The 24,936-nt window shown below is 39.6% G+C and overlaps 4 protein-coding genes and 1 non-coding gene across 8 annotated transcripts; 3 read left to right on the forward strand and 2 right to left on the reverse strand.

Moving 5' to 3' along the window:
* LOC105192057 (uncharacterized) lies at positions 1-3,601 on the forward strand. 2 transcript variants are annotated; one of them, XM_011155927.3, is made up of 9 exons: positions 1-89; positions 250-599; positions 709-881; positions 978-1,087; positions 1,258-1,734; positions 2,021-2,081; positions 2,163-2,343; positions 2,424-2,598; positions 2,741-2,997. In XM_011155927.3, exons 2-9 carry the CDS (start codon positions 312-314, stop codon positions 2,995-2,997), a joined length of 1,722 nt encoding a protein of 573 aa, XP_011154229.1. In that variant the 5' UTR covers positions 1-89; positions 250-311. The 2 variants fall into 2 exon arrangements, with proteins under 2 accessions (XP_011154229.1, XP_025154639.1); XM_025298854.1 differs by lacking the exon at positions 1-89 and having other exon boundaries at positions 312-599; positions 2,741-3,601.
* A 201-nt stretch (positions 3,602-3,802) lies between these two features.
* On the reverse strand, positions 3,803-5,683 carry LOC105192058 (probable basic-leucine zipper transcription factor I). The gene is made up of 6 exons (XM_011155930.3): positions 5,545-5,683; positions 5,284-5,402; positions 5,087-5,131; positions 4,716-4,945; positions 4,373-4,521; positions 3,803-4,297 (listed from the first exon to the last, which is right to left on the reverse strand). Exons 2-6 carry the CDS (start codon positions 5,389-5,391, stop codon positions 4,122-4,124), a joined length of 708 nt encoding a protein of 235 aa, XP_011154232.1. The 5' UTR covers positions 5,392-5,402; positions 5,545-5,683; the 3' UTR covers positions 3,803-4,121.
* Positions 5,684-6,242: 559 nt separating this feature from the next.
* LOC105192067 (uncharacterized) lies at positions 6,243-14,696 on the reverse strand. Of its 3 annotated transcripts, none has more exons than XM_019845507.2 (9): positions 14,582-14,696; positions 14,194-14,225; positions 13,498-13,964; positions 10,004-10,289; positions 9,511-9,728; positions 8,356-8,741; positions 7,911-8,197; positions 7,114-7,754; positions 6,243-7,015 (listed from the first exon to the last, which is right to left on the reverse strand). In XM_019845507.2, the coding sequence occupies exons 3-9, from the start codon at positions 13,530-13,532 to the stop codon at positions 6,589-6,591; spliced, it is 2,280 nt and encodes a 759-aa protein (XP_019701066.1). In that variant the 5' UTR covers positions 13,533-13,964; positions 14,194-14,225; positions 14,582-14,696; the 3' UTR covers positions 6,243-6,588. The 3 variants fall into 3 exon arrangements, with proteins under 3 accessions (XP_019701066.1, XP_019701067.1, XP_019701068.1); XM_019845508.2 differs by having other exon boundaries at positions 14,626-14,653; XM_019845509.2 differs by lacking the exon at positions 14,194-14,225.
* TRNAL-AAG (transfer RNA leucine (anticodon AAG)) lies at positions 11,646-11,727 on the forward strand. Its single transcript has one exon. It is a non-coding gene; the product is annotated as a tRNA-Leu (tRNA).
* A 54-nt stretch (positions 14,697-14,750) lies between the features above and the next one.
* Positions 14,751-24,586, forward strand: fab1 (1-phosphatidylinositol 3-phosphate 5-kinase fab1). Its single transcript, XM_011155931.3, has 14 exons — positions 14,751-15,391; positions 15,679-15,890; positions 15,978-16,167; positions 16,277-16,514; positions 16,661-16,867; positions 17,026-17,240; positions 17,307-17,682; positions 17,937-18,297; positions 18,463-18,733; positions 18,849-21,615; positions 21,848-22,410; positions 22,491-22,823; positions 22,901-23,062; positions 23,180-24,586. Exons 1-14 carry the CDS (start codon positions 15,277-15,279, stop codon positions 23,380-23,382), a joined length of 6,213 nt encoding a protein of 2,070 aa, XP_011154233.1. The 5' UTR covers positions 14,751-15,276; the 3' UTR covers positions 23,383-24,586.
* Positions 24,587-24,936: the final 350 nt, after the last annotated feature.

Consider the following 24,936-nt stretch of genomic DNA (forward strand, 5'->3'; position numbering starts at 1 on the left):
TCAGCTTGGTCAAGCTCTCAATAAGGTTATGTACTGCAGAGCTGCGCGGATGTTATTATACGACTGAAAAATGAAACAAATTTATATATGTAAGTATAAATCAATAAGTAAATTATTAATTATATAGAAAATATATTTCCCCGTGTGTGAAAAGAATATTAAAGAAAATCATCGTTCATCCAATTGCAAAAGACATAAGATGCGATAATCTCTTTTGTTTGGGATTGAACTATCGATCGACTTTCGTAGACGCATCGCAACGCAACGAACGTGTGTAATTGAGACACTTGTGTGACACGTGAAGAGGAACGATGTTTCGCAGAGCGCAACTTATTTTATTAATTTTTGTTGCTATTATCTACTGTGTATGTGGTGACAATGAAGCGATCAAGAAGTATGGGAAAAGACATGTCGGCGCGAGTAACTACCAAATGTGCCTCGAAAGTTTTGACATTCATAAAGACAAGATTATCAAAACCCAGGACTCTCGTAAAATGGGTGCTAAGCATTTGAATGTGATGGACGTTGATTCCCAATTGGATTGTCTGAGATATTGCTGTGAAACTGAACGGTGTGATGTGTTCATTTTTGAAGAAAAGGTAAGCATTTGTAGATACTACATGTAACAGAGAATAGAATAATGATAAATTTAGATACGATATTAAAGAAATTAAAGCAGACCCCATTATATTTTACTTTATTTTATAGAAACCTGGTAGTTGCTATCTCTTTGAATGTGGTCCACTTCATGACTTTAAATGCAAATTTACAAGACATGCTAATTATACCAGTGCTGTACGTACCAGTTATCCCATACAGAATATACAAGCAGAAGAAGAAATTAGAATATCTCAACAAGAACATGAGTTAAAATCACTTAGGTATTTATATAATCACTAAGGAGATTCTCCTTTTGAATTTTCATATTCATCAGCTTTCTAATCGTGTAGCGTTTTAATTTCTCTCATATCTTGCAGAAAAAATAATGATATTACTTCAGATTATGGATTTACAGAGGCTTCCATCAAATCTATAGTTACACAGATACCAAAAATAATATTAACTACTCCTCCGCCGATTAAATCAGGTATCCTTATCTAATGTTTCAAATTTTATAATAAATTCAATTAAATACACTAATATATATAACTACATATTGAGATTTCTATCTTAATTTACTTGTGTATTAATTTACTTATATATAAAAGCTAGATATAACAATATAAGCTAGATTCATAGCATAAATATCATTGATAGCTTGTAGCAGGAATCAATATGAATGTCGTTCATCTGGAGACTGTATAGCTATATACAATGTTTGCGACGGTATTCCGCAATGTGCAGACGGCTCCGATGAAGCAGCCGATCTCATATGTCCCACGGAGAAACCAGTGGTGATGCCTTCAATGATACAAGCACCACAGCCACCTGCTGATATTATAAGATATCAACAGATTATCGATCAGCACAAGCCGCCACCCTTTGTCCCTTTCTATCCTGCTGGATCTGAGATTAATTCTAAAACTTGGGAGATACCTGGCAATATGGCCCATAAAATGTCACAACCACAGAATATGTTATATCCCGGTCAGCCAGTAGAGATACAAACGCAAATGCGTAAGAATTACGGGTCACCAGGTTATCAGTGGGATTACCAGCCATTGTACGAGCAAAACAAAGAGTCGTATATTCCTGTAAATTCATTCCAAGAACAGAATATAAATCCTTACGAACGTACGTAAAATGTAATATGTATATAATGCTTTTATAATATCCGGTATGTTTCAAAATGTCTCTGTTTTTTTAATGATGGATTCTCTGTGAGAGTTGTCACAAGTGTTATTTTTTGCATCATTTTCGCGACAGAAAAATTGATTCTAGATTTTTATTGTATAATATTGAAAGAATATTTAAACTTCCTGAAAAAGTATTGTATAAATATTTAATCATTTATATGAATATGTGTATATATTGTGTGAACACTCGTGTGTTTATACTTTATTTTTTTTTTTTTTTTCAGAGCAATCACATATATTTAATCATAAAGGCTCGAGCGTTTTAGGAAACAGTGAAGCGGATAGGTAATACAAAGTATTAACCTATTGTTTATTAAATTAAACATCACTAAACCTTCACTGCCTTGTAATATAATTTTACATTAGAGGTCTTTACATGGATTCCAAACATCTGTATAACTCGCGTTTCCCACCCCCAAACAAAGGGACTTGGCAAGAGAATCAGATGCTGTTGTCACCGTCTGCATCTCCTGCAGCAAATTTTGAAAACAAGCAAATCGATAATGCAGAAAACATTGCAAAAACTACAACGATATCTGTCTGTGAGGTAAGCATAAGTTGATAATTTGAATCATTGTAATCTTGATAATATATATTTGAGTGTTTGTACAACAATCTCATTACTAGACTTCTGAGGAGCATAAAAGTGAATTGACACAAAATACAGAATTCGATAAGAAAAAAGAAGTAGATACACATTTAGCTCACACAAAGCATGTGAGCAAACAAGTGACTGGAAAACCAAATTTATCAGCAAACAATGACTATGTTACTAAACATAGTCATTCAAAAGACTCTAAAGGTAAAAGTATAATAGATTTACACACTGAAAAAATTAAGATACGAATAATTATCCTGGCGAATTACAGATACAATACTTTTCATTTAGTACCACAGACTTGTTTAACATTTTATTATGAAACAATGATTTATATTTTCTATAGATCAGAAGAGTGTAATTGTGATCGAGGAGCATGCTAGAACACATGAGAGAACTGACATTATCTCGGAACGTGTTCAAATAATCGAAAACGACCCTAAAGGAGCCATGGTGTCATTAACGTTGGGACTTATAGCAACCGTTATCGCGGTTTTCTTAATTAGTTGCGGTTTTAGGGTAGTGAGGAGACGGCGTGGAAGATGCGGGCACGGACCTTATGCGCATGATGCCGATTACTTGGTCAATGGAATGTATTTATAAGTAAATAAGGAGGAATCTAGTCTTAAAAGAATCTAGTCTTAAAAGAATCTAGTCTTAAAAGAATCTAGTTATAATCTAGTTTGAGCATGTTTATCATATTTTTACACTATTGTAAGTATTTCCATGACTATGCTCTAGAATGGTGAAATTTTTACCGATATTTGCGCTTGAGTAAAATAACATTCCTTGAGTAAAATAAATGTAATTAGATTATGACATGCTTACTTACGTCGTATAAAATTATAAATGTTTCCGTGCTTGTGAGGTTACTGACAATAGTATCTTTTAATATAAGAATATAACAAATGATAAATATCTTACATAAAGTAGCTCTATCGATTCTTTTGTATATTTGTCAAATTCCTACTTTTTATCTAAATAATTGTTATCTAAATAAAAATTGAATTCTTATAGGAACATTGTGCAGTGTGATCGATAAAAACAACTTAAATTGTTACACATTTTTTCATTCAAAAATATTGAAGATAATATATACATTACTATATGGATACAAGAGATTGTTCATAGTTTATGTTGTATGTAGAAACCGCTAGTAAAACATCTATCATAATCCAAATTCTATATTATTTTATATATTTCAATTATAAACAACAGTAAAAACTAATAAATGATTTCTTATTTATTAACAAGAATCTATAAAATATTTTCATCTTTATAAAAATAGTCGTTATATCAAAAACCCAATTTAATAATGCTCTAGAGAATATTACATTTTGTGTTATAATAATGCACGGTAAATACTGTCATCGTGAAATTAATTTCATTAAATATTATAAATAACCAAGGAGAATTTTAGGATATTCTAAATCGTTTTTAATTATATTTTATATGACAGTTTCGTGCGAATATATCTGTTATCGATATTACATAAAAAATCTAAGTTTTTCCTTTTTCTTATTATGTATAATTATAATCGAGTGAGTGAAAAGATTATCACAAATACCAACAGAATTCGACGTAATATATGCATTATCATACATATATAAATGTATAATAACGATATGACAAATGAGCATCGCAGAACATTAATAATATAATGAGATTCCTCATTATATAGTCTTTACAAAAGTTCTTTAAGTTTCCAGTTCACACGGATTGTACCATTATACACGCGAGTTAGCCGCAGCATTCTGTTGGGCTTGAATAAATTCAGGATAATCGATGTAGCCATCATTATTAGCATCATCCATGTTAAGTATTGGATCTATCAATTGTACTAACTCATCATCAGTGAATATTTTATGACCTTGAATTCCACCAGACTCTGTATTCCCTTGTTCTATAAATATAATACATATGAATTTATGATATCAGCAAAAACAAAACACAGCAAAAATGATTAAATTTTATATACCATGCCAATGAATAAGAGACTTGATCAGTTCGCAACCATCCAACTTATTGTTGTTATCCGCGTCATGCATTTTAAAATAGTGGAACTGTAACTCCTGATCTGTCATCTTGCTTGTATCTATTGGTACATCAGCATGTTCTGCGATGTGTCTAGAAAAGAAAAAATAGTCTTACAACATAAATGTTCAAAATTTGAAAATGCATAAAAATCTCACACATTTATGTCCTCTAAGCGTATTTTATATTTATTAATTCTAATTCTGATTACTTCAATATGAATTAAAAATCAACAAGTTGTTGAATTGGTTACCAATCTTTTAAATTTCTCTCCAATTGTTACCTACTCTTTCTCATGAGCTATATTAGCAGCATTAAGTATTTGAGGTTGCCCTTGTCCAGGCCCATGCCCATGCCCATGTCCATGTCCTTGTTGAACTGGTGGCTGCTGTTGAACAGGTACTTGTTGCATAGGTACCTGTTGTTGCATAGGTACTTGTTGCATGGGTACTTGCTGAACAGGAACCTGCTGCTGTTGCATAGGTACTTGCTGTTGTTGCATGGGTACTTGTTGATACTTGAACAGAAATTATTAATAACTTTAATAAGATTTCAAGTCATTTTTAACATTAATAATAAATACGAAAGTTATTACAGTATAAAAGGGATGACGTTATTAATAAATATTTGAAAGACCAAATTATGATCATGAATTTACTTGTTGCTGTTGTGGAATGTGTTGTGGTGGTGGCGCTTGAACAGGCTAAAACAAACGAATCAAGGAATAAATCAAGGGATAAATCAACATTACGATAAAATATAAATAGTTCAAAATAACTACCACGTCATACATACTGGTGCAATACAGAGTATCAGCACCATATGTTTGCTGATACTATCAAAAACATAACCTACCTGCTGATAATGCTGTGGCGGCACGCCCGGCGCGACTCTTTGCGCTTGAGCATGTATGTATTTGCATCCGAATGATCCGATGATCAATGCACACAACATCCAATGCATTTCGCTGCACTCTGTTCGAAGGATAGCATATGTTACTCACTGATATCAAAATTATTGTTATTGATTATCGTTACCGCATCTTATCGTATTCGGAGTTTTTACATACTCGATATAATTTAGTTGACTCGATATGTATAGAATTTAAACAAGTACCTTATTTATGCTAGGGAATGTGCAAATAACTTGTCATCTGCGTGAACGTCTCGCTACGGTGTTTCGAAGACAGACCACTTTATAGGTTATGTCACGAAACATCCATACACGAAACGACGAACTGACGTGGACAGACCACTGCGCACCTGACGTGTTTACTCGACGAACTGACGTGTGTTCGTAAAGTCAGCTGCAAATTCATCTTAATAACATCATTGAATCAGATTTTCTTTCCTGCTAAAATCAGAAGATATTTCATGGCTTATTCCTTTTAGTTAATTTAATTCCATTTAATTTTCCATGTGTTTTATCTCTTTCTCTCTCTCTCTCTTTTGTATACAACTTCTACTCAATTATTTGTTTATTTATTTATCCAACAAGATAAAAAGGCAGAATATAATGCAATCTAAATATAATCTTAAAGCGAAGGATAAAAGGACGCGGTCGATAATGTTTAAAAAATAATACAGATGGATATAGATTTTAATAATCCGATAAGTATGTTAATACCTTCGAATTTTGTTTATCACTATAAGGCAAAGATAACTGTTTTTTAGTTCTTTTCCAGGATGTATCGGAAATCAAATTTTTTTTGTGAACCTGTAAGGTTACATTTAGCAGTAAAGAAGTATAAAAAAAGATTGGCAGTAGTACGAGATATTACTTTATCACTTATTGCAACTACAACAGGTAATATATATATATAACATACTGACCTCCAATATTCTTACACTATATAGTAGAACGTATATTCAAACATCTCCCAGTTGATCTCTCAGTAATACATACGTAGTTACATAGGCAGTGTTTATTTATTATTAATTCTATTTTTCGCCTACGAAAGTTGACACGAGAGAATTTTTCGCACATATACTTTCTGGCATTTGCTTGACGTCTACGTTTAGGTACTAAGAGTCAGTTAGATGTTAAGACGTCTAACGCAAAAATCATTTGTTAGTCGTTCATTAACGCTGTCGAATGTAGGATTATGGCTTTTAAAATTTCAGGCAGTTCGACCATACTTCTTCGACGAATTCTTGCACTCTAAATCGTATTCGTATTGTCGTACCACGGTGGCATCCACCTGGTCGGTGTTCTAGGCCTGCTTCGGGAGATCGGTACTGCGACATCGACATTCCGTCTCCTAGCCGAGGTGGTTTTCAAGGCTTGATCCAAAACGACGAATGGTTGATCGTCGACGCGACGATCCTGCCTATTGATGTCTGTTCTACCGAAACTAGGTGAATATGGCCTGGTAACGTCATTGCGACTTATACGGTCGGCCGAGGGGCTACGTATCCTTTCGGAAGACTGTCTGGCTGACTGACCGAAGCCTCGTGGTTCGTTGTCCACGTCGCACACGTGAAGTCGATACGTTGGACTAGGAGATCGCATTCTCGTAACCGCGCGATCCGTCAGCTCTGTCGGCTGCGCTAGTCTTGGCGCCGTAGCCTGGGAGAGCTTGGAACTTCTGCATAGATCGTAAGATTGATAAAAGCAATTATAATGCGTTGCAAAGGCATGCGTTAAACAAGTTAATATTATAAACGTTCAATCAATTAAATGTACCTTCTACTGGCGGGCGGTGGCTTCCCAATGACGTTGTCCTCGAGAATCCGAGTGTTCAACACTCGAAACGCGTCTTGATCCTGAGGCGTCCTGTCGCACTGATAATCGTTGTTATTGTTGTCATTCAACCAATAATTCTCACCTCTTCTTGAGGCGTTTGGACTACGATCAGCTCTGCCATATGCTCGGGATTCTAAGCCGCCATCTTGACGATCATATCGCGCGCAATAGGCATTTCTGTATTCTGGCTGAAGGTCGATGTTACCTTCCGGCCGTAAATTCGCCGGCATCTTCAATGTCTCGACCCGTGGCACGTGTCCATATGGAACATACTGCGACCTCACTTCGCTAATGGGTTCGTATTCGAATGCGCGGCACTCCTGGTGAATCGGCTGGATCCTGTTAAAGAAACAAGCGCTACCACGCGTAGGAGAGGTTGCCATCGTCGGTCGCAGCATCGTTGGCGGTTTCCGATATATGGGACGATCCCGCGGATATTCTAGATACTTGGATTTGTATTCCGGGTCTTGATCTATCTTCGTGGAAAACTTAGAGCGTGACGGCGAGGATACTTTTGAGCCGTCGGCACGACCTATCTCGTCGTCCGGTTTCGAGATCTTCGGCCGTTCGCGTGGGAAGTCCTGTGATCATGACAATCATTAACTCCGAAATCATTTTTTATATGATAAATGAAAAAAGAGCTAACGGAGAAAAATTTTAAATACATACTAAAGGTTGTTATATACAAATTGCTGTAGTCGAATAGTCGCAGATAGAATCTTAAATGCCTTAAATACCTTATAAGCGTCTCGATATTCCGGGATATCAAGCGGTCGGCCATTGAGATCTTCCAACTTCGACACTAACATTCTCATCTCTTCGTCCTTCTTTCGGTCCTCCTTCCGCTCGAGAGATCTCATCCGTCTGTTGTCTTCCTCATCATTGTCATCATCTCTAACTAGTTTAGCCTGCTGCTGTGCCTGCTTAACACGAGGGTGGACGAAATTCTCCGTGTTTTCCGTGTCTTGGAAAAAATCTCCACTGGCTTTTAAGTGCGTCTGAGGCTTTTTGGGCTGCAGTCTATCTGCAATATACATAACGTGGACATAATTTTACAAAGTTTCTTTGAACTTTCTATAGGTGATTTTTAACTTCGAACTTGAATTTCTCTCGTCGAACATATCAAAATTTAAAGCAAAGCCCAAACGTTTTGTCGAACGCAACGAGCTTAACGTTCATCACCTTTGATGCTGTAGTCCCTGAACACGTCCGTATATTCCGGCAGAAAGTACGTATCTCCCTCGAGCTTTAGATTCGTACTTCGTCTCAGCAGTTCAGGTCTTCGCGCGCCTACGAACGGGACGTATTTATCGTGATTCTCCGTCGATGTTTCCAGTTCGCCCTCCATCTTCAGGTGGGTGGGTATACGCATGAGCTCCGGTCGACTGACGTTTAGCCACTCGATGAACTTCTCGCACTTCTCCGTCATGGTATCCAGCTCACCCTCCATCCTTAAGGACGTGGGTCGGCGCGCGAGCTCGGCTCGGTGCTGACCTTCATAAGGTACGTACGCCGTGTATGTTTCCGTATCCGTGTAGAAATCACCGCCGCATTTCAAGCTGGTGCCCCTGTTCGTAACATGATTTGTGAGATGACACTTTTGAACAATTTTCACTCTACATCGTGTTTATCACATCGGATTTATTTCTCTCTACGTGCACCGGGTTGAAAGATCGAATCGTCATTACGTATTCGTTCGTCCGAATGCGCAGCTTTAAATAAAGTATACACCGATACTTTAGTAGATAGATGTCACGACGGACCAATAAGAAAGCAAAAGAAAGCGGCAAGGCAATTCCGCTGGCGATTTAGTGCATGACAGACAATCACATTATAGCAATATGACAGTTTGTCTTATACTTCCGCAATGCTTGCGAACTCGCGTGTCTCGGAACAGTTTTGATATATGTCGTGTCCTGAACTTGCGGATACATGGCAGGAAAAGATTAGTAGTCCTCGCGAAATTAGCTAAATAAACGATCGAATGATCGTATAACAATTTGCGACAACAATTGCTATAACGACGTTTCAACTACACAAGTTTCCACCCTCTGAAAATTTTCATGACATACGTATTTTTCATTCAATTATATCTTGTATCATCGAGATAACTATGTAAAATTTTACAGTTGCAATAATTCAATATAATTTTATATGTTGCATGTTATATTGGAGCGATTATTTATATCATGTTTATTACGAGTATTATTATTATTATTATCTTCGTGATTAATTTGTAGCAATGAATTATTTATTAAAATCATTAATGCCAGCCAACTCATTCGTAGATAATAGTATTCATAAACAATAAACATGGCAAGATTAATCGATAACTACCTCCTAATAGGAGACGAACGTTTGATCGAAGTCTCAAATTTCGAGGCATCCATCGTTTCGTGATCATGAGGGGGAGCAGTCCTCTTTGCAACAGATCGATCCTCGATCGCTTCGCGTTCGCTGAGAGCCATGCGACGTGAAGATCGCGCATCCTCGATGGTCCTTTCTACACGCGGATAATCCTCAGATTCGTTACCTTTTATTGGCCAGACATTTTCCTATTATACGGGTATACGCTCTTAATACTGATTATCTATAAATCATAACTAATAATTAATTATGACGTAAAAACGCTCGTACATATTTAGGACGAACAATTTTCGTCTTTAACATTTTTTTTTTTTGAGAACACGAGAAACTCACAAAATCTCGTATCTGTTTATGATTAGGATGAAACGATTTCAGATATAAATTTATGATACGAATAAAGAATTAGAGAAAAATCGCAGAGTACCAAGAAGAGTATTGCAGGAGCGTTACAACTTGCAAATACCTTAGACGGTTCCTCGACGGTCATACCGAATGCGCGCTGATACTCAGACGCGGGGTCCTGGATAACCACCGGTGACAGTTCTGGATAAGGTTGGAGATTGTCCTTCGGCCGGTCGTGTACGCGTCTTCGTCGGTATCGAGCCAATTCGTCGACTGTCAGCCCTTCGAGGAACGGCCATCTTTCCTTGACCTTGCTCTTGCGTGCTTTACCCTTGCCTCCTTTGCCGCGCGCTATCTCGGAATCCGAGGAAGACTCGCCGATGCCGCGGGTGGAGGAGGACCTTTGCCTGTTTGAGATTTAGATAAGAGAACGGTATTAATTAGAGGTGTTTAATGGTAATCTCACGGGCTTAATTTTCGCCCCGACGTTAGTTAGATACGTTTCACTCATTCAGTCGTGGTACCCTTTCATTTTCCTTTCGCGGAATTCGTGAGACTGTACTTTGGATCTTCATTTAATTTTTAATTAAATAAAATGGTAGCGTAGCGCGCTTAACATTTAATTTTATATATCTGCGAGTTTCGTTTTGTTCAATAATTATACCGATAAGTGTCATTTCTAATATTTTCCATTTGTCAGATAATTTGCATAATGATAGGTTTCTTATTACACTTTGATCAAAAAGAATTATTAGCTTCGGCGGAGCTTGTACTGACGATCAAGGGTACAAGACTCACGTACGAAACAAGCAAAACGATCTCGCGATGTGATGTGGATGGACGACCTAAGCTTACTGAACATCTTCCGATAGCGATGAGAGACGCCTGAAGGGAATGTTGGAAGGCGAATTAGGGATGTAAGAGGGCGGGTCGGCGAACGGCGAGGAGGGCATAGGGAGGACGAGAAACAGGAAGAGAGTGGTACGAAGGTACGTGCATGCCATTACAACGGCTCTCCCAGACGCGACGAATCGATCTGCAGAGAGAACGTAAAGCTCGAAAAATAAATCTCCTCCCAGTCTAATGGCTCGCGCGCACGTCAACCTTCGCGAATTACTTCGAGGACAAGCGTGATATCTGTGAAACATCGTCTCCGACGATGTAGTTGTAGCTCGATGCCTGCGGTCGAAACCGGGAAAAAGAATACCCGAGAGAGAGAGAGAGAGAGAGAGAGAGAACAGAAATAAGTTAGATATTTCATAAATACTTATAGATTATCGAAACATGAAGACTCTCGGACATGAAGAGAAGGAACGGAGTGGAGATATCCCTGTTTCAATGCATGATAATAATCACAAACAGTCTGCGCCATTCTTTGGCAATTTATACAAGATAACGTTTTCTAAAATAATATACAATAAATTAACATAATATAATCGTTTCGACAAAAATGCAACACATGTAATAATATATAAAAGAAAAAGTAACATACTAACATAACGTAACAAGTCAATGACAACAGATTGTTCCATAGCTGAAGATAGTACAACCGGTACAGCTGATGATTCCACATGAAAAAAAAAAGTCGGAAACGTACTATTTCAAGTAGAATCTTTATTTATGCAGACATCCTATATCTCTCCCTAAATCTCTATTTCTATTATATAGATCATAACTAGACATGAGTGAGAGAAAGCTCAAACATTTCTCAATCAACAGAGTGACCCTTGTATACTCGTATGAGGACTCATCGAATCGCGTGTGGTAGCGTGGCCGAGCGGTCTAAGGCGCTGGTTTAAGGCACCAGTCTCTTCGGAGGCGTGGGTTCGAATCCCACCGCTGCCAAGTTTTTTTCTTTCCCCTTACAATCCCTTTCCTCAGCCGTGCGTGCGAAACCGCGATAATGTTGTTAATTTGAGTCGCGGCCGACGACTACTTTCTTCGCGAATCCCATTGATTTTCTTTCTTCGTCTCGCCCTTACTCACTCGGGTTACCGCCCGTTGATTTGCTCTTCTCGGTCGATTCGTAATGCCGAAGTTCCGTTTGACCCAAAGACCCCGATTTTAGCTATGAACTCATGCATATATATATATGTGTGTGTGTGTGTGTGTGTGTGTGTGTGTATACACAGACCCTCGCGCGTGTCCTAACCACTTGGCACAGCGAATTTCTATAGCAGCGCGGCTAAATTAATGTCTGCGCCACGTGGTCGCACGCACACACGCCAGTTTACAACTGAGCGCACTGTCGCTTCGGTCAGTTGTTCCGCGGTCGTGCGTGATTCAATCTCAACGCATTTTACCGAACCGCCGGTATTTGCACGCAAACCATCTCATATTAGGAAATCCAGGCCAGGTAGTCATAAAAAGTCCTTCACTCATCTCGTCCCTCATCACCGAGTTTCTCGAGTTGACGAACTGTAGAATTGTTTTTGTCAGTTTTCGAACTTTCTTCCGTATACAAATATGTCTAATTGATGGACATATTGACATTGGATCACGTTGAAAGAGACGCCGAATTTCTAAAAAGGATTAATTGGGCGTTGTCATTAAATTGGAAAAGTGGGCGCGATAAACAGTATCGACAAATTTAGCAGATGATTGTACCATTGCGCAAAGGTGTGATCAACGATTGGGCTAAATGGGGTTAAACGATTGCTAGCGATGATAATTTAGTTAAAAGCCCCTCCGCGACCGTAAAGTGCTCGCCATTCATCAAATTAGAAGGAATATTGAAAATCTTCCGCGCGCAGACAGGAAATTAAGTTCGTATATATTGATACCGATAAGTGGTCTTCAATATCAATTTGCGGCAGATCGTTAAGAGTAATCGTCTCATTACGAGCAGTTGTGTAACATAAGACGCATAATAAGTAGAATGCTTTAATATACGTATATCTTAGAAAGTGTTATTAGCGGCATGATTTTATCTACTATTTATCAAATAAGTTGCCATATTATACAAACATTATTTGGCAATTGAATCGATTTTTTTCGAAAGGCTATATCACTACGAAACGAGATCTTTCGAGGAAAACGAGTCCAAAAGGAGTGAAAATTTAAGAGGTGTAAATAGTGAAACTTGCTTCCTCTAATAGAGTTTATTAATACAAAAATTAATTTTTAGAAAAAACAACAAAGATACAATTTTCTTTCTAAAGCCCGATCCAATTGTTGTGTCCTGTATAAATGGTCAGAAAAGCAGAGAGGAAGAAAAGTAAATTTTGACAAAAATTTAAGAGTCCCTTGACTTTTTTAAATATTTCGAGAACCTCGAATGTGTTGAAAGTTTCAAATATTTTGAAAACCAAAAAAGTCACAACTATATCATAGTACAAGCTGTATACGTAGCTATATATGTTTTCTGCATACGTCTATACATAATTAACTATATACCTGTTATCTGTACGTAGACGTAAATGAATTTCACAAATGAATTTCAGACTATCAGGATCTTCGAGACATTGGTCAAAGTTTTAATTTGAAACAGCGTATAAAGCAGTTTACATCTCACGTATGTGCGATCGAATCGCTCGCGAGAGCTCTCGATATACGCAGATTCGAGCGGCGATTGCTGGCTAAAGGAGCGGCGCGGTACGGCGCGCGAAACGTTACCTTTTGCCGGAACGGTCGCTTCTGCCCTCGCCCATCGCATCGTCCTGCCCAACAACGGCGGTAGCTCGCCTGCCGATGGATGCAGGTGGTGCGAGAAGGTGCAACAGTAACAAGAGAGCGCAGGAAATTCGTCTCTCCGGACGGCAAAGTTGCGCCAGGAACGAGAGTAGGGTGAGGTCAGACGAGAATACAGAGGATGGTAGCCGAGCCGGACCTTCCCTTTGGCGTGACTGGAGAACTTTTCGGAGATGTTGATAAGAAGGCAGGTGCCGGGTGCGATACACCTGCGCAGCTGCGAGGTTGCTGCACTCACCGCCTCCGGTCGGCAGGGTGGTAAATAGGATAGTCGGCTAAGGGGCGAACGCCGAGGCTGCTCGGTGTGAGTTGGGCGAATTTACGAGTGATTAACACCATTATCTCTGAATGGCATCACTTGCTGATTTCTCTGCTTCCTCTTCACAGTTTTCCTAAATAATAGAAGCAAATTTTTTTCAAATAAACAAAACTGACCTTTTAAGGAATAAAAGTACCAGAATGGGTTGCATTGCGTCTGCTGAATATGGCTTGCAAATGGAAGTGACATTGCTCGAACAATCTCTTAAAAATTTTAGGATCTCGACGCGAGTATTACAGATGCATAAATTTGGAATATATTGTACTTACATAATAATCTATATAATAGAGTAAAATAAGTACCTGTGCGAATTTTACTTGGGCCATCGTGGTAGCTTGCGACGATATGAAAATAGATAAAACAATTGTATGTTCAAGCTTTGAGAGGAAAGGAGCACGAAAAAAATAAATTTGCGGAAGCTGATCAACAAAATACTGTAAAAACTATCAGCCTAAACCTAAAAAAAACCTAAAACTTAGAAAAAGATTTCACAGTTCATTCAAACCTAACATGGAGGAAGAGAGATAGTATGAGTGTATGTATGTATGCGTGTGCGAGCGAGAGAGAGAGAGAGAGAGAGATGCAGTTTTGCGAAAGTCCATATTACCGCGCCACAGATATATGCACTCATCTACAAAATGTCTCCGGATAATAATAAATTATAAAATCAATATCTCATTATAGACTAACCATCTCGGTATCCGCAGCAAGTTGTTAATTCTAACGACACGTACCTCGTCCATATTGCAGTTAAAATCAAATGAAAGAGCCAACGGTTTTTCTTGACAGTGCCATCTGTCGTGGATATCTAATAAACGCTAACACCGTTTTTAGCGACATCTATGCAACTACCTGAGACATCTGTCAAATTCTATTGGAGAATTCATATTGCTGGAACGCAGTGCTGCGAAAATGTGTTGCGAAGGGAAGCGTCCCCTTCGCACGCTACGGTGCGCCTTCTTCGCACTCAATGCTACTGCTCCGTCTATCGGTGTGAAGGCGCGTCGCCTCGCCGAGCGAGAAAGAGAGCGGAGAAGGCGCGTGGAGGGGATGCTTCCCCTCGCACGTTACGGTGTGCTCAGGCACATTTTCGCAGCACTGCTTGAACGTCATCTGACGTATGTAAATGTGTGCACGCTGAGCACGAGAGCGTCTGCTAACGTTTATGTTACTGCGCATACGCATGTGCGAATTGTCTCACGCTATTTTTCTACTTTACGAAGCATCAGACATCTGACAAACTCTATTTCCGGCGGTCTGTCTTACTTATGTGACAGATCGTATAAACTCGACAGTGGTTTTTAGAGCAGGAATGTGTCTTTAGATGTACGAGTAGTATTAACCATATTTTCAAGATGTTCATCTGTAGATAGTATCGGCATAAAATGAACAAAAACATGAACTCGCCGTCAAAACTCACGGAGTTCGCTCCGTTGAGTCCCGAGGAGAGCCAACCTGTCGTAGCGTCCCTCTTTTCCAGGTTCTTCAACTTTGCTAGAAGTCAGTACTTGTTAATTATTGTCCATGATTTACTTATTTAATTTTCGATTATTTATGTAATTAATTAGTTATTTAGGTAAAGATTATGTTACTGTATTTGCATATCATGTATGCACACATAAATATGTATAATATATCAATTTTTACATATTATAATTATTATGTGTCAATTATTCTGTTGGTAAATTATTGCTATTAGTCATATTTCAATATATCAATCAAATAAGTGTATTATTCAGTACTTAATTATATTGCTCAGTTATTAATGCTTTAAAATTAATGTTTAGATTCATCGGGCATCAATGATCCTACAGTATCCTCGAATAACGATGAACGTAGCTCTTCTGACTCTGAATCATGGAAGCAATCAGAAAGTACAGAACGGACTCCTGATGATGATAGCACCAGCATAATAAATTTTCCTTTAGATACTCACGAGGGTCGTAGTTTACCAAATGTCCTGAAACGTATCAGCAATATAGTAGCATTAAAGAGCAATGTAAGTATCAATTTTGTTTTACAACTACAACAACTTTCGTAATACACTATGACTTATTAAGAATGTTTAAATCATTCTGGGTTGAAGAACCTACGTTCGTATAAAGATTCTCAGTTAAGAAGCTATTGGATGCCAGACAGTGTGAGCAAGCAGTGCTATGAGTGCGGTGAAAGATTTACTACTTTTCGAAGAAGACATCACTGTCGTGTGTGTGGCCAAATTTTCTGCTCCAAATGCTGCTCTGATCAAATACCAGGGAAAATCATGGGATGCACTGGTAAAAAAACATAGATACATTTTCTTAACATGCTATATATACAGAAGTGACTATATGAATATAATCTATAATGATATGATGTATAATTCATCATGCCTGAATGTTACAGGAGATCTCAGAGTTTGTACATATTGCTGTAAAGTGGTCCTTTCTTATCTGCAGTCGTCAGACATGAGAAGCGATTTATCAGCGGATTTGAAAGCACTGCAGGAAGATCTTCAAGTGAAATATGGAAATAATTCGCCGCTGTTAACTCGGAAGCATACGAATGAATCGATGGGAGACGAAACGTTGATATCTCGAAAACCAAGCGTGGGATATATGGAGGAAAATTATGCGATCGGACGGTATAAATTAATTTATACATACATATATATATTATTTGAGGGGACTTTTTATCCAATTATCTATAAATATTCATCTATCTGTAAATATTGCATTTTCCTTTTTCTTCCAATAATAATATTGCTATACGTTTTCTCATTTGTCACAGATCAGGTAACAGTTATTTAACGTCGCACGAACGTAGTCTCGTATTACAAAATTCGGCTTCCTTACGGATGATCTGTGAGGAATTATTCCGATCTGGTCAAGCTATTCCTTTACAAACACATAGGATCCGACTGAAAAGTTATCACAATTGTTTCCTGGCGAACGAGCTGGTGAATTGGATGATAGCTCAGAATAAAGCAGCCACGCGGTATATATACTTATCAATAGATGGATAAGCTGTTAATTTTAGTCTAATTATTGCTAACTTTAACCTTCGAACAATAAATTGTTTCAGTTATAATCTCGTTGTAATTCTAGTTAAAATTATGATTTACTGATACTAAAAAAGTAACTAACTTTTTTTAGTGTGCAGGCAACAGCGATTGGTCAAGCATTACTAGAAGCTGGTTTTATCGAGCCGGTCGTCGCTGATAATGTATTTAGCGATACAGCAACAATATTTAAACCGGTACAATTATCTTCTCTACAAAGTATAGATCTGTTAACAGAGAAGCAAACGACGTGCGATGCTCAAGAACCAGCATGGGTGAAGACTATTCCTCAGCATGATTCCACTACCGGTAATGTTACCAATTTGAAATTGTCGATGATATATAGATCATTAGACGAAAATCATTCGTTTATAGATTCCGAAAGCGAAACAAAACCGACGACTTCGATACCCTTTGGTCGTGTACCTTCGAATATCGCACAATCGACTTTTGGTCGTTTACCTTCGTCCAGTTCAAGCTTTTATTTAGATTTGAACTTGGAGGCATCCACAGTTACTTTGAAGAGACCGACCTCGGAAGACCTGACCACGATTTCCATAGACAGTAGCGACGGAATAGTTGAGCAAAAAGAAATTAGTTTCACAAAAACGCACGATTGCAACCTCAAGATGTGTGACGATCTTTTAAGCGATACGCTTCAGGTGCACGAATTCAAGGAAAAGAACGGTTGGCATAGAGCGACCAACTTGAGGACAGTTTTCGGCGAGTTGAACGCCTACGAATGCTTAACGTAAGTTATTGTTGTAGAATTAATCGACGAGAAAATGATTTAGTAAAAGTATTCTTCTAGATCTTCTAGATAAATTTTAATCTTAGACTCTTCTATATATAGCGAGAATAAAATAGTATTCTATTAAAATTAAACTATAAGCACTTATTATTATTTTGTTTAATATAATTAATAATAATTATTTTGTTTAATATAATTAATAATTAATAAATGCGGAGGAGAAAAATATATGAGCAATATTTTTTTATGCGCAGGTCCGCATACAAAGCGCATGAAGATTCTCTTATCAAGCAGCTGCTTAGCAAGGAGGGCTTGTCGCAGACGTGGTCTAACACGATTTTGTCTGTCGCGCATCAGATCGTCGACCACGTTCGTCCAGATTTGAATCATGACGCCGACAATATAGACATTCGACAATACGTGCAGTTTAAGAAATGTCCCGGTGGTAGTAGAGACGACTGCGAGATTGTGTCCGGCGTGGTTTGCAGCAAGAATATCGCTCATCGCGGCATGAACGCCATGATCGCACATCCAAAAATCTTATTGCTGCAATGCGGACTGATGTATCAGCGTGTGGAAGGCAAGTTATTGAGCTTGGAGCCTGTAATGATGCAGGTGAGTAATTTTCAAAGATACTGAGTTCTCTACCTTCTTATCGTACTTGTATTTTTTATGTATTTTCTCCAATTATTTCAGTTTATTTCAAATGTACCTGATGAATATTAAATCAGGAACAGAATAATCGTCATATATGTCATTATAATCTTAAATTAACCTCAGGAAAGCGAATACTTGGGACATACCGTAGCGAGAATCACTGCTCTGGGTCCAGATGTGGTGCTCGTGCATCGATCTGTGTCCAGACTCGCCCAGGATAGGCTGAGGGAATGCGGCGTAACTTTAGTATTGAATGTGAAACTTAGTGTGCTCAAGAGAGTCGCGCGTTGCACTGGTGCTAGTATCGTAAACACTATAGATGCGCACATAAGTGCCAGGTACATGCTTGGTACATGCAAGAAGTTTTATTTGAGGGAGTTCCCGGATGAGCGAAGTGAGTGAATTATTATACTGAAAAGTTTTTGAGATAAACGCATCGAGAAAATTTTATTGAGTAGATTGTACGAGAATTCTGTCGATTTTATTAACCGTTTGATTTTGATCTTCAGGAGGTGTCAAGACCTTAATGTACTTCGAAAGTTGCGCAAATCCACATTTGGGTGCGACGATTCTGCTGCGAGGTGGCTCTCAAGTTGAATTAAAAAAAGTGAAAAGCGTCACTTCGATGATGATTTTCGCGGTTTACTCGTGGCGTCTCGAGAAATCATTTCTTATGGACGAATTTGCTAAACCACCGTCACCAAAGGACAATTCCTTTCTGGATGAGACGTCGCAGAAAGATGTTTCGCCGAAACTGGAGCAGACCGAGGAAATTGAAAATTACGTTGTCGACGAGCACCAAATTCAGATGGTGGAGACAAAAATATCGTCGGAAATAAACGAGGAATACGTCGACAGCGCGTTTGACGATGGGCAACAAAGCACACGAAATGCTCATGCGACTAATCAGAACACGGTTGCAAAAGACGAGAGCAGCATTTATTCCTCTGAGAATATATTAGCTTCCGACTCCTTGCGAGAAGTATCGTCGATGCTGTCAGAGGATTCCGATCCTTATGATACTTTAAAGTTGTTCAAGACGAAATGTAAACAAGCAATTCCGCACGACTCGAAGGAAACCGCGTCGACGTCAACGACGCGCGAGAATGTCACTCCACGTAACGACAGCAAAATCAAGGACGACACGTTCGCTTTCATTACAGACAATACCACGGAGGAACACGATAATACCGCAGAATTGTTCGGAAACAAGGAACCGTGCGCCGAACACAAAATCGAAGAGTCATTCGACAGAAGCAAATTAATAAAAGACAGATTATTGTCCGAGGAGAAGCGTATCTACGGGGAATCGATAAGCGACTGGAGCGATCCATTGCACCAGTACCTCAACGAAGAGGACGAAGAGGGGAACATGCTAGATCGCACCAGTCCGAACGGCCAATGCTTGAGCGTGGCTGACTTTCCGCTGTTCAACAAGTTCAAGAAGTCGCTTGAGGGCACAGTACTGAGCGTGTCGCCGTACCTCAAGTTCTCCATACCATACTTGGAGACTGAGCTTGGCAGGAACTGCCTGCTGAGAAGCTTTTTCCCGCGGGAGATCTATTACTCCGCACAATTCCTCGATAAGATGAAGGAGATCCGCACGAACAGCGTGGGCATGAATGAGCAGTACACGTCGGAAAATCCGCGGGCGAACATGCGACTCAAGCCTCAGCATCCGTTTGTGCAGGCACGACTCACCAGCTACGATAGTCGTGACGTGCAAAACATGCTGGCGAATTTCCGCGCGTGCGGCAGCCGGCTCTATCCGACGCACAACGTGCTGCAGCAACAGCCCTCGTCGATTACACCGGTCGAGAGTAACAACGAACAGAACGCTGTAACCGGTAACGGTGTCACCAACGGTGCTGTGAACGTTTGCCCCGACTGCTTGGACCCCAGCAGTCATCAGCGCCTGTCCGTGCTGTTCTGCAGCTTCTCGCACACTGGCAACGACACCCCGGCGTTCTGCGTGAATCCCTGGGTCGTCAACATGGACATGTACGGGCAGAACGACATCGCACTTGGCCGATTTCTCGAACGTTATTGCCTCACTACCGAATACAAATGTCCGGCGCAGGCATGCCGCGCGCAAATCTCCCAACATGTGCGTCGTTTCGCGCACGACGGCGGCTGCGTGCATATCAGCCTGAGCGAGATGAACTCCGAGCCGTTCGTCCAAGAGAACGACGACCAGATCCTCGTGTGGAGCAAATGCGTGCGCTGCAAAAGCGTGTCACCCGTGGTGCCGATGTCCGGCGATACGTGGTGCCTGTCGTTCGCCAAGTACCTTGAGCTGCGCTTCTATGGCGGAGTATATACCAGACGTGGCATGGATGCGTGTCAGCACTCGTTGCACCACGACCATTATCAGTATTTCACGCGCAAGAACATGCTCGCCGTGTTCAAGTTCACGCGAATCTCCCAGTGGGAGATCTCGTTGCCGCCGCCGCTTATAAACATTATTTATGATCCGAAACAGCACGCGAATGTGATCGAGGAGATGAAGAGCCTGGCGCTGAAGGGCGACGAAGTGTTCTCGGCGATCCGAGAGAAGTTCGCGCAGGTTCTGCAGGCGGACCTGGAGAGTTTAAATATCGCCAAGCAGCAGCTAACCAAGGAGCAGCAGTATTTCAAGAACAAGATCGAGGAGATCCAGCTGAAGCTGACATCGCCCACATTGGAGAACAAGCGGCTCGAAGGCAAGACCTCGGAGAGACAAGTGCAAGCGCTCATGTTCCGAATCGAGGACGGTATCGTGATACTCAAACGACTCATCTCCGAAGCTGTGTTCACCTGGAACAGCAAACTGTCAGAGATATCCACCAAGAGGAAGGACGAACGACCACGCAGATTCACCGAGCGTTCCTTAACCGCAGGCAGCAATAACATGGTCGACACCGACGACTACATCACCGAGGATACCGCATCGGAGTCGCAGCTTGAGGACCTGAGTCCGATGTCGGCCGACTACAACGCTGTGGACGCGATCGCAGCCATGCAGGCCGACTTCCAGGCGTCGACCGAGTTGGTTGGGACCGAGCACTCCGACAACGAGTCCGCAAACAATCCTGACGAGGCCATCGCCGGAAATCAAGGTTCGCCGAAAATCCATCAAAGATCGCACTCCGACGTGTTGCCGCTCTCATCGGATGACATATCCGACAAGAAGAAGAAGAAGAAAACGATCTTATCTCAATTGCTGCCGTCCGTTTCCGTGAATCATACGATAATGAATCCTCTGGGACCTTTGGAGCACTATCTTCTACCACTTGGGTACACAGCATGATCTTTTGTCATATTTTATATAACATTTTAATTGTTTTCGTTGCTGAGATGGTCACTCTGCAAACTTTATTTTTTCATTCGTGAGAGATATAATTTTGATAAATATTTAATAAGTAGTTGATGGTTTTATTTTTTTTTTAGCAGATTGAAGATAATCCGAACGAGCATTCTGCTCGACGAATTTTGTATATAAAATAATTGGCGTTTCTCTGTGTTGCAGTTCGGTCGTGCCTATAGTTGTTTACGAGTCCGAACCCTCGTCCATAATCGCATACGCACTAGACTCGCACGACTACAAGCACGCGTTGCAGGAGTTATTGAGAACGACGAAAGGGTCAGAGTTCAATTCCAGTCCACAGCCGAGCAGGCGCAAGTTGCCAGAGGGTAGGGACAGCTCGCTCGATCTTGTGCAATCAAACGAGTTCAAGCGACCGTCTGTATTATCCTTTTTCCGCGGCAACAGTCCCAATCTAGCCAACAGTCCCATCGAGTCCGATAAGAATGTATCGGGAGTGGAGTCGAGTAACGCCGTCGCCGGCATCGCCGAGCCCGTCGTCGCTGATGATGACAAGAGGACAATTAAGCAACAGAACTACATCGAGGTGCAGTTCAATGATGCTACCACCAATTTCTTCTGCAGGATATATTTCGCCGCGCAATTCGCCGCTTTGCGGGAGAACGTTTTGCCGTGCGGCGAGGACGGCTACACGAGGAGTTTAAGTCGCAGCGTACAATGGGCGGCAAAAGGTGGCAAGAGCGGCAGCGCTTTCTGCAAAACCAGAGGTAAAAACGACGAAGAGTACAGTCTGGCTTTTGTTCGTGGTCTTTACTTACTTCACATCGATACCTGTTTTCTGTCGCAGACGATAGGTTCATCATAAAGGAGATGTCCCGACTGGAAATGCAAATCTTCCTCGACTTCGCACCGAATTATTTCGCCTACATGGAAAAGTGCCAGCAAACTAAGCAGCCGACGTTGTTGGGCAAAATAGTCGGCGTGTACAGAGTATCGTTTAAAAACAATACAACTAATGCGGCGCTTCGTACCAGTGTGTTGGTAATGGAAAATTTGTTCTATAACCGGATCATCACCGACAAGTTCGACTTGAAGGGATCTATGCGGAATCGTCTGGTGAATCCAGACGAGACGTGCCACGAGGGCGAACTCGTCCTGCTCGACGAGAATCTGCTGAACAGTATGTATTCGTCCGTCTTCAGACGAGATGCGCGCGTACCTGTGGGTCCATGTTGTTCATAAGTGCGAATTCTGCAGTGAGCTGCGACTCTCCCCTGTATATTCGCTCGCATTCCAAAGCGGTGTTGAACCGAGCGATCGAACAAGATACCAAGTTTTTGGCGGACAACTCTGTAATGGATTATTCCTTGTTGGTGGGCTTGGAACCAAGTTCCGACGAACTTGTGCTCGGTATAATAGGTAAGTGCGGCTCTGTATAAGAACTGTGCCAATCAAATTCTTATGGAGGAATAACTCAAACGTAGTTTCATTCACGTTGGTCGATATTAGCCTTTTACTTGTTATCTCAATCCGTAGACTACATAAGAACATTCACCTGGGACAAGAAGCTCGAGACCATGGTAAAGAAGTCCGGCATATTAGGTGGTCAGGGTAAATTGCCGACTATAATATCACCGGAGGAATATCGCGCCAGATTCATAGCCGCTATGCACCGTTATTTCTTACCGGTGCCAGATAGATGGTCAGGTCTAGGAAAAGGTGTCGAGACAACGTCTTGAATACTATTCTCAAAGATTAAGGATACGCGATTTTACACGTATATACAAATACAAAACGTATATACAAAACGTTCCATCACGTAATCGATGTATATATCGATGTATGATATATATACATTTTCTACACATATATATTATAACGATAAAACAGATCGCATATTGCGTATGTAGCTATTATAATTTAATACTTTATACCTTAATACGTGATAAAAGAAAACGTGCTCGCGCGAGTACAAAAAGTGATACGGTAGTTACCAGTTCTTAATACTCTGCGACTTATTATTACGTGAAAGTTATATTACTAAAGTTACATTTAATTATTATATCGTAATTGTTTGCACATTGGAGTAATTTTCGTGGTTGTTCGCAGGATATGCCATCTGTCCAATAAGTTCGTATATATTTATTTTGTTTTGTTAAAAGTAATGGTATATATATATATATATATATATGTATGTATGTATGTATGTATGTATGTTTGAACTCGATAGCAGTTATCGTTATTTATCAAAATATTCCTTTCGATTAACGTTTCTGTCTGGAAACCGGAAAATCATTAAGAAGAAACTGACGCGTGTTCTGAAAGGAATAGCAGCTGAAAAATTCCAGAAATTTAGTGGAAGAAATGTTGGAATAATTGTGCAATTTCACGAAAAAAGTATTTTGAGATGCACTTGATGTACCTGATAATTAAATATATACTTTGTAAAAATGATCTATGAACTTTTTGGGCAGATCATGCATCAGATATACACGTTGCATTACACTTAAAGTTACATATGTATATCTTTATTTTTATTACGATTTAACAGCAAGTCTGGGGATTTTTTTAGTTATAAGTAGCACGATTCAACACTCTGGATGTTAAGCGCGTTTTACTCGATTCTTATTGAATAACTTGTTTTTATGGAAGTAACAACCCATTAAATTCAAACTATTTTTCGTGATTACAAAAAATGTGATCCCTTAAATTTTACGTGTTATGTATAAATGTATATAGTAAATTTTTTTATATAACATACTTTTTTTGAAACGACTGTTTCCAAACTAAAATACAAAGGTTCAAGTGAAACTAAACTAAACTGCAAGGCTAAGAAAAAGCATCATTATTAATATTTTATTTAATTCTTCAAAATTATGTACATGAACATTTTATTTGTCTTTAATAGTCAAATAAACAATAATAGTAATATTATAATTTCAACATAGTAGTTCATATTTCTTTCTTCCTTTCTCTCCCTCTTTCGCATCTATCTTAAATAGTCTAAATGTTACAAACATAAGGAAGGTATTTAAAGCGTGGAAAAAATATCTCATACTCATAAAGTATTTTCCTTATACTTAATATCTACTATTATTTACATAAAAACGATTTCACAATGACGAAGCTGTATGCGACATCTGGATAATCTGGAACTATTGCATGATCGTAAAGTAAGAAGAGTCCAGTTTGGACTCTCATGACCCTTATCAACTCCCTTCGAGACTATTATTACGACTACGTATGAAAAGATCGGACATCATACTGTTTAAAAACACTTTACAAACGTCAGA

This window comes from Harpegnathos saltator, unplaced genomic scaffold (assembly GCF_003227715.2).
Source record: "Harpegnathos saltator strain DR-91 unplaced genomic scaffold, Hsal_v8.6 scaffold240, whole genome shotgun sequence".
NCBI lineage: Eukaryota > Metazoa > Arthropoda > Insecta > Hymenoptera > Formicidae > Harpegnathos > Harpegnathos saltator.

Excerpts from the sequence above, each read along its gene's own strand:
- LOC105192057 (XM_011155927.3), top strand. The coding sequence starts at position 312 with ATGTTTCGCAGAGCGCAACTTATTTTATTAATTTTTGTTGCTATTATC. Across the intron at positions 600-708 it reads TGTTCATTTTTGAAGAAAAG|AAACCTGGTAGTTGCTATCT; the intron begins GTAAGCATTTGT and ends TTTATTTTATAG. Across the intron at positions 2,344-2,423 it reads CAACGATATCTGTCTGTGAG|ACTTCTGAGGAGCATAAAAG; the intron begins GTAAGCATAAGT and ends TCTCATTACTAG.
- LOC105192058 (XM_011155930.3), bottom strand. The coding sequence starts at position 5,391 with ATGCATTGGATGTTGTGTGCATTGATCATCGGATCATTCGGATGCAAA. Across the intron at positions 5,132-5,283 it reads CGCCACAGCATTATCAGCAG|CCTGTTCAAGCGCCACCACC; the intron begins GTAGGTTATGTT and ends CGTTTGTTTTAG. Across the intron at positions 4,522-4,715 it reads AATATAGCTCATGAGAAAGA|ACACATCGCAGAACATGCTG; the intron begins GTAGGTAACAAT and ends TTTCTTTTCTAG.
- LOC105192067 (XM_019845509.2), bottom strand. The coding sequence starts at position 13,532 with ATGGGCGAGGGCAGAAGCGACCGTTCCGGCAAAAG. Across the intron at positions 10,290-13,497 it reads AGCGACCGTTCCGGCAAAAG|GCAAAGGTCCTCCTCCACCC; the intron begins GTAACGTTTCGC and ends AATCTCAAACAG. Across the intron at positions 7,755-7,910 it reads AATATCGAGACGCTTATAAG|GACTTCCCACGCGAACGGCC; the intron begins GTATTTAAGGCA and ends TCATGATCACAG.
- fab1 (XM_011155931.3), top strand. The coding sequence starts at position 15,277 with ATGAACAAAAACATGAACTCGCCGTCAAAACTCACGGAGTTCGCTCCG. Across the intron at positions 17,683-17,936 it reads AACGCCTACGAATGCTTAAC|GTCCGCATACAAAGCGCATG; the intron begins GTAAGTTATTGT and ends TTTTATGCGCAG. Across the intron at positions 22,411-22,490 it reads CGCTTTCTGCAAAACCAGAG|ACGATAGGTTCATCATAAAG; the intron begins GTAAAAACGACG and ends TTTCTGTCGCAG.